General features: G+C 34.7%; 1 protein-coding gene across 4 annotated transcripts in view; it reads right to left on the bottom strand.

Moving 5' to 3' along the window:
- Positions 1-465: 465 nt before the first annotated feature.
- Positions 466-9,127, bottom strand: part of LOC127833531 (beta-arrestin-1-like) — a 99,046-nt gene continuing 90,384 nt past the window's right edge. For all 4 annotated transcript variants that reach the window (XM_052358832.1, XM_052358831.1, XM_052358830.1 and 1 more), the window contains 3 exons: positions 8,171-8,257; positions 6,797-6,943; positions 466-4,266 (listed from right to left, as the gene is read on the bottom strand). In XM_052358832.1, the coding sequence (XP_052214792.1) occupies positions 4,170-4,266; positions 6,797-6,943; positions 8,171-8,257 (331 nt within the window). In that variant the 3' untranslated portion in view covers positions 466-4,169. The remainder of the gene's footprint in view (positions 4,267-6,796; positions 6,944-8,170; positions 8,258-9,127) is intronic.

The following is a 9,127-nucleotide window of genomic DNA, read 5'->3' as shown; positions in this document are numbered from 1 at the left end:
TAGTGATCAACCTAGTCCTAAACACAAGGTTGCCAAATGCCATCTCGGACGCCTGTGATGCCCTTTTAATGTGACCGTTGATCTTTCATCATTATTATACAGCAATGTTTAAATATCAAGAAATTAAGAACATTGTATCAGTATAAATATTTAAATGAAAATACATATAACACGAAATACATAATTGTGTATAACTGTTATATAACTATATGTTTTAACTCTGTTCATACATAGAATCTTACAAGTATTTTTTTTAATCAAACATTTTTTTAACATAAACTTGTAAAAAGTTTGTAAGTAACAATTAGCTGTACAGGCAACGAACATCATTTAGGTGTGTAAGAACTGAAACCTTTTAAAAAACAAACACATACAGTTCATTTCTGTGAACTGGAGCTGTATGCATTAATTGAATAATCAGAAAATTTTCATCTTTTTACTGGAAAGAGAACAAGAAACAAATACTGGTCAAACAAAATCTGTATATTCCCAACTATTATGTCAATTAACATTTAAATTGAGAAAACATGTTGACACATGTATTTATGTGACATTCATGACTAAAGCCTACAATTTCAAGACTAAAGATGCCTACAACAAAGTGCTTACATTTAACTTGTGATGTTTTTTAGCATAATAATACCTGAAAAGTAAAAGACAACACCATAGGTAATATTGGTCACAAAAATATACAAAGCACCAGTGTTACGCTAAGGGGGGAATCATAAACAAATGAAAATGTATTGAAACAAGGGCTGTTTGTAAAACATGCATGCCCCCCATATGGGCTGTCAGTTGTAGTGGCAGCCATTGTGTGAATACATTTTTTGTCACTGTGACCTCGACCTTTGACCTAGTGACCTGAAAATCGATAGGGGTCATCTGCCAGTCATGATCAATGTACCTATGAAGTTTCATGATCCTAGGCCTAATTATTCTTGAGTTATCATCAGGAAACCATTTTACTGTTTCGAGTCACTGTGACCTTGACCTTTGACCTAGTGACCTGAAAATCAATAGGGGTCATCTGCCAGTCATGATCAATGTACCTATGAAGTTTCATGATCCTAGGCGTAAGCATTCTTGAGTTATCATCCGGAAACCATTTTACTGTTTCGAGTCACTGTGACCTTGACCTTTGACCTAGCGACCTGAAAATCAATAGGGGTCATCTGCCAGTCATGATCAATGTACCTATGAAGTTTCATGATCATAGGCGTAAGCATTCTTGAGTTATCATCCAGGAACCATTTTACTATTTCGAGTCACTGTGACCTTGACCTTTGGCCTAGTGACCTGAAAATAGGGGTCATCTGCCAGTCATGATCAATGTACCTATGAAGTTTCATGATCCTAGGCCTAAGCGTTCTTGAGTTATCATCCAGAAACCATCTGGTGGACGGACCGACAGACCGACATGTGCAAAACAATATACCCCCTCTTCTTCGAAGTGGGGCATAACAACACAATTCACAATGGGTATACAGCGTATGATAAAAGATTGGTAAAATAATGTCATGTTACATTAATAAATATTGAACAAGATCGCATATTACATTTATGTTTAGTGCCTCAATATATTGGCAACAAGTAATTTGTCTTCCAAAGAACAATTGAATTCTTCATACTCGGCAAAAACGCAGAAGAAAATAATTTTATGAGAATTGCACCAAGCTTTGCAAAAATAATTCTCAATTATCTGAATAGGAAGAAAGTAACTGGACTGGACTGTAAAATGAAAGCAAGTAACTTATTTTGATGTATTGAAGTCCTTTTCTAACCAAAAATCAGTGCCTGCAATTATATGAAAAAGACACTGAAAACACTCATCAAATAGATGTTGGATTTGGGACTAAACGCTACACAGTTATACACTTACTTTTTTCAAATTATTCATAATTTTACTGATTTTGAATGTAACCATTGATGACCCAATAGTTTTATCATTTTTATTAATCAGGAGTGTTGTTACGCTTGTTTAAACATAATGTTTTCATTCCTTTTTGAATGAATGACCAACAATTTTGAATCTGTGATCAATGCCCTTTAATGTAGTGTTTTGTTGTATTTATATTGTCCAGTGGGAAAGGGGTCATTGCCTTAAATAAAACAATAACGGATATATTTCATTTTTCATATTTAATAAAATAATATTGCCACAATTTCAAGACACATATTCATTTTTTGTTAACTACCTTGTATTCCAAAAAGAAAACAGAAAGAATACATGGTCAGTTGATATCATAAAAATATGATTCCTGAAATGTTATCACTCATTGTCATCTATTCTATCGATGCCACATCACCTCATATATTTGCTGTAATAAAGTCATGATTGTAACATTAACATGAGGACCAATATGTGACACAATATTTTATCATCCATCGGACAAGTTTGACAACACCCAACATTAAACAACATTATATGAAATATCCACATGTTTATTGAGAACACCTGTTATGTACACCCACAGGCTTAACTATTTAACTGTAAAAATACAGCACTGAATATCTAGTTATGCAATAGTATACATATTCTTACATATAGAAATTAAACATACAAAAATCACAAGAGAAAACCTTCATTTTAATATGTGCTAGTTCTTCTTTCAAGTCTCATTGTGTTTTTTGAAACTATGTGAATCTGTAAAATGTACATGATCAACGTAGCACAATCTTTGTAAGTTTTATCTTAAAGCCAGATCATCGTGAATTATTATGCTCAAAACAAAAGAAAATATTAACAGATATTGTTTTCAAAATATAATTATTTCAACATTTAATCACATAGTAAATATTATACAATATACACATACACATCTTTTAAATATTTCTTTTTTAAACACTGCTTTGTTTTAACAACATAAACAACAACAAAAATGAAAAAATGTGAAAGTTTTAGCCCAAAAAGACACCACCAATTTCTGCTTCTGCCTCAATGTTTTCTTTGACCACCAACTGTTCTTTGACAGTGCTCCATCTGCGCTTTTTGCTAAATACAGCACAACAAAATGTAATTAGTAATGAGAAAACTTTAAAACATGTAGCACATGTGTAAGGTGTAAGGCTGTTTTGACTGTTAATACAATCGTAACATGCCAAACAATCATCATGTTATCTGTAAGTTGAATACAACAGGTTAATCTGCATTTGCAACTTAAAAATTAAACTTCAAACATTTTTATTCTGTTCCATGAATTTGTGCCATCAGTTACTTTTTTGCCAGACCACTGAGGATTATTAAAATTGAACTGTTTTATCTTTATTTCATGTTTCTCTGAACTTTGAAACAATACAAGTTTAAAACAGATTAGATCATTATACCATATATTGTAGCAACTGTGGTGTGTATTTGAGTCGTGTTCTGAGAAAACTGGGCATAATGCATGTGCGTAGTGTCATCCCAGGTTAGCCTGTGCAGTCCGCACAAGCTAATCAGGGACGACACTTTCCACCTAAACTTGATTTTGGGTAAGGAGGGACTTCCTTAAAACTAAAAATACCATATAAGCGGAAAGTATAGTCCCTGATTAGCCTGTGCAGACTGCACCGGCTAATCTGGGATGACACTTTACGCACATGCATTATACCCCGCTTTCTAAGAACGCGACTCATTAAAAATTTTATGAGGTCCTTCTGAGCTCGATTTGCACAAATAGTGTCCACCCAGTGTTTATCTTTGCATACTTCAGTAAATTAGATTCACAAAATGTTTACTGGACAGTAATGAAAATCTTGACATGGGAACCTCAAAATGTGCTGGTTTTCTTTTTCTTTCTTTTTTTCTTTTAGAAAGTTATATTATAAAGCATAAAGTTGATTTAAGATTGAAGTAACAGTGACATCATTTGTAACATATGACTATACTAATGAGAACCATGCTATGAAATTTTCAAAGTTCTCTACACACCCTTTAGATTTACCATGAGACCCTAGGAAAATAAACATGTAATACTGTACATACCGGTACATATATATAAATAAACAACTATATGTTAAATAAAAAACTCAATGATTAACATCAACATCAGACTCTCATGTTGGGCCCGGCCCAGGCAGTTGTTTCTGTAGTACCCATACAAACATAGTGGCCTTAATTGCAGTAACCCTTGGGGCGATCATGAAGGTCAAGGTCATGAAGGTGTGATGATTGGGTTGTGACTTTTGACCTATGCCTCAGTATCATCCCCATCATGACCTTTGAGACGGAGTCGGGCAAAATCCTCGAATATGAAATCATCGTCACGATGCTCATAACCCTCATCACTGGAAAAAAGATCAGACATGGTTAATGTAAATGATAATCTTCCCACTTCAAAGATAATAAACAATAAATTATGCATCAATGCAATTGATACTAAAGCTAGCCAAATCCTGTGTATCTAACACACTGAAAACCTTTTACCTCAGCTCATATATATAGATTCAGCAAAATGAAATACCTTTATTTGTTTGCATTACATTTACACACGACTTAATATTCAATATTAATATTCAATGTCACTTTTCTAATTTAAATATTTCAGTTGTTAAAACAGATTAAAACTCACAGCCACTGTCAAATAGGAATTACTAGTATAAGACCAAAATTGTGCTATAGATATTCTTGGGAACAATAGGTGTGTGTGTGACTCTCAAATTGTGTGGAAAATACATCTATATGAGGGTGGACAGGGTCTATTCTATAGTCTATCATAGGGACGAATCATTACATAGTACAACATATTTGGCTATAGTTCTCGGAACAAGGGTAATTGCATTTTAATACCAAAGATGTTGATCTCCTAAAATATTGACTTTCATTGATGAACATATAACAACCAATTTATATTCAACAGACTCATATTGTTACATAGATAGAGTAACAAACACTATGGACACTTATTTATAGTTTAACACTTTACCACTTAGATATGTATTTCGAAGCATTTGTAGTCCCATAAAAAGTTAAGTTTAATTAAAGACCTTTCTTACTAAATTTAAGTTTTAAAGGCTTCATTTCCAACTCTTAGTTACTGATGAGCAGCAAACAGCATAAAACTTGAACAGACTGCGAGTTACTCGCAGTGTGTTCTGGTTTTATGCAGGTTGCAAAAGCCATTTTCACTTTGCTTCTTATGAGGGAAAATGTAAACATGGTTCTAACAATTGACCAGTCGCCAAATACGAGATCGCTCCGCCCACTAAGTTGTGTTTTCATAAAACGCTTTATCCATTACTCCGACATTCTTTGTTTGTCGGACCATGTGGCCGCAATAAACGAAATCTGATTGATTATTTCGTGAGTTTGATTGACAGCTGGCGACTGGTCAATTACAATAGGTGAACCAATTTTATTCTGCAAGTCAACTGTGACGATTGTATAGGAAACATGTTTTTCAATTTCAATTGAACAATTTGCGAGGAACATTGGTATATATTTGTTAAATAATATGGAAAGTCTTGCAGTCTAGCTCAGTTGGTTAAGCGATGGTCTACAAATTAAAGGATCGCAAGTTTGATTCCAAGCTTGGCCACATTGGTATATAATTGGTAGATAATATGGAAGTCGTGCAGGCTAGCTCAGTTGGTAAAGCGATGGTCTAAAAGTCAGAGGATCGCAAGTTTGATTCCAAGCTTGGCCACATTGGAATATAATTGGTAAATATATATGGAAAGTCATGCAGACTAGCTCAGTTGGTAGAGCAATAGTCTACAAAGGATCACAAGTTTGATTCCAAGCTTGGTGACACATGTTGTGTTATGATTGGTCATTAAATCCCTTGTATGGTCAATCTCCCTCTTTAAGTCATTAAATAAGGGCAGCATTCAATTACTTGCATATGAATGTGTAATAAGTACTGGTAAACCCAGGAAAAGTGCGCCAATATAATGACTGAAATATTGTTGAAAACGGCAAAAATCCAACAAAACCAACAAATAATTAGGAGCATACATTTTTGTTTGCATCCTCCAATTGCAGTGTTATTGTATAAGCCACAACATAAAATATGTATACATATAATAATTCTAAGCATTATATACAGCATATACATTGCATATGAATCATCTTGTATATTGAATATGGTTTACCTTGGTTATAAACAGGACATAAAATACCTTCCCCAGTGTGTTTGTATATGGAGAAAAAATCATAATTACAGACATTCGTAAGACACACAAAGAACCTGTATCCAATGGCAGTAATGGATAAACTTGGTTACCATTTTGTTAACAAACTTAACATAACCATGTTGAAAGGGCTCAAAGAAAAACTTAAATAATATGCATTTGCATCACGATGCCATCATTTGCATCAAGCAGTACAAACGTACTAACCTAGTATCCAGCTTACTTTGTATCCACCTGTTTACTTACCTAGCATCAAGCTTACTTTGTATCCCCCTGTATAAGTTTACTAACCTAGTATCCAGCTTGCTTTGTATCCACCTTTATAAGTTTACTTTGTATCCCCCTGTATAAGTTTACTAACCTAGTATCCAGCTTACTTTGCATCCACCTGTATCAGTTTACTTTGTATCCGCCTTTATAAGTTTAATTACCTAGTATCCAGTTTACTTTGTATCCATTTGTTTCAGTTAACTAACCTAGTATCCAGCTTACTTTGTATCCCCCTGTATAAGTTTACTTACCTAGCATCAAGCTTACTTTGTATCCACCTGTATCAGATTACTTACCTAGTATCCAGCTGTATCAGTTTCATAACCTAGTTCCCAACTGTACTCAGTCCACTTTGAAATGTTCAAGCTCTACCCTGTATACTTACTTTGTATTCTGCTGTACCCAGTTTACTTACTTTGTATCAAGCTGTATCAAGTTTGTGTCCACGGGCTGTTCGTTGCCCTCTGCCGATGGCTTGCTAATGCTCAGTGACCTTGAAGGGGGTGGGCTCTCAGGGGGCTTGGGGTGGGTCAAGGTGAACGGCAGCTCTAACGCCAGGTCCCTGTGGTAGGAAAATGGCCAACACATTTATGAAAAGAATTAGGATCTTCTATGATCATTCTTTTTTTCACAAGGCCATGCCTCCCCCTTGCTCCTATTATTCTTGAGCGAAATGAGTTGTGTTCTGAGAAAACTTGGCATAATGCATGTGCATAAAGTGTTGTCCCAGATTAGCCTGTACAGTCCGCACAGGCTAATCAGGGACGACACTCTCCGCCTTAATTGGATTTTTGCTAAGAAGATACTTCATTTAAAGAAAAATGTCATAAAAGCGGAAAGTGTCGTCCCTGATTAGCCTGTGCGGACATCAACATTAAAACACTACATTCCCTGTATACAGTTAATTAAAACTTCAACAACAACAATTTGGCGATGCAATAATTAATGTAAATGAAATAATTATAAATTTTAACTTTTCAGCTTTATCTAAATCAAATGTGATACAAAAATAATGTTTTAATGCTTTTGAAGAAAGTTGCTATTCATATTCATTTTATTGACAAAATGTAAATAAGCTTGTTTGACAGTACAATTGACTTATCCCAGATTGCAGTAGACTTTGGAAAAAACAATATATCCATAGGCCCAAACAAAACTGGCCTTTGTTATCCACCAATGGTAATTTCATTTAAAATTAAATAATAAGGGTTGACATGGCATGCGTGTTTGAAAGGAATAGAAACAGGTCAGCTTTGTTTGCACCAGCAGATTTGTGGAGTTCTACAAAATCTAGCTTATTCCTGAAATGCATATATTGGTAAAGATTGTTAACAACTTTCAAATGCTATCACTTTGACCCTTAACCACTTAGATATGTAGTTTGATGCATTTGTGGTGCCTTAGAAAGTTACATTTAACCCTTTGCATGTTGGGAAATTTGTCTTCTGCTTTAATGTCGTCTGCTGAATTGCTAAAATTAGCATTTTCTTCGATTTTTTTTTCAAAGAATACTATCAGAATAGCAAACAGTTTGGATTCTGATGGGACGCCAGGTTCTGTGGCGTCTCATCTGGATCCAAACTGTTTGCAAAGGCCTTCAACACTCGGTTCCCGCACTGAAAAGATTAATTAAATACCTTCCTTACTAAATTCAAGTTTTAAAGGCTTCATTTCCAACCCTTAGTTACTGATGAACAGCAAACAGTTACTGGAAGGCTGTTCTGGTTTTATGCTGGTTGCAAAAGCTATTTCCACTTAGCTATTTCTCATGGGGGAAGGGTTGACTTACCCTGACCCAAAGCCAAGTATCAGTCTGACCTTGACCTTGTAGGAGACCACAATACCAAGGTTCTCCTTGGGCACATTGTCCTGTACGCTGAAAATATCCAGAAACAACTATCATTTAAAAGACATTTGTAACATTTTTATGAGGTGGATATACAGATAAATGAATGTGTAATAAAATGTTCTTTGTTTATTTATTTGGATTGTTCGTTTTATTCAATAGTATTTAGGTTATATGAGTCGTGTTCTGAGAAAACTGGGCATAATGCATGTGCGTAAAGTGTCGTCCCAGATTCAGAGATGACACTTTTCCGCCTAAATTTGATTTTTGCTAAGAAGAGACTTAATCTAAACAAAAAATGTCATAAAAGCGGAAAGTGTGGTCTCTGATTAGCCTGTGCAGACTGCACAGGCTAATCTGGGATGCCACTTGACGCACATGCATTATGTCCAGTTTTCTCAGAACACAACTCATATCATGGCTGGCAGTTACCCTCCTCAGTCTGTTTCTGGGTATTTGGGTAACTAGTATCGAGTACACACTCTTGCGCCATTAACTGACAACTTCCCTACTAGAATCAGAGGCCGTAGAAATTATTTCATTAATAAACCACACAATCGTCAAACTGCTAGGCTGGAATGTGCTACCTGGAGGAATTTTAATCTACTATTACTTTATATACATATAAGCATATTCTACTTATGGTGGTGGAAAAACATTTTATTAATTATTTCTATCCAAACAGTGTTGTTGATGATATATAGGCATATAATAAATATTTTGACCTTACATTAACTTCAATAAACTTCACTTTTCTAAATGAGCGTTATTGATAAGCATCCTGTTCATAGTTGTCCATGTATTGACATTACATTCTAACTAAATTTATATCTTAAAATTTTAAAAGATCTATCTATGAAGACCGAACCCACTCACATATGTAACAAATCAGGTTTAGAT

The sequence above is a fragment of the Dreissena polymorpha genome, chromosome 6 (genome assembly GCF_020536995.1).
Source record: "Dreissena polymorpha isolate Duluth1 chromosome 6, UMN_Dpol_1.0, whole genome shotgun sequence".
Taxonomy (NCBI): domain Eukaryota; kingdom Metazoa; phylum Mollusca; class Bivalvia; order Myida; family Dreissenidae; genus Dreissena; species Dreissena polymorpha.
Note: the sequence above shows the minus strand (reverse complement) of the source record. Positions and strands in the feature narration are given on the sequence as shown.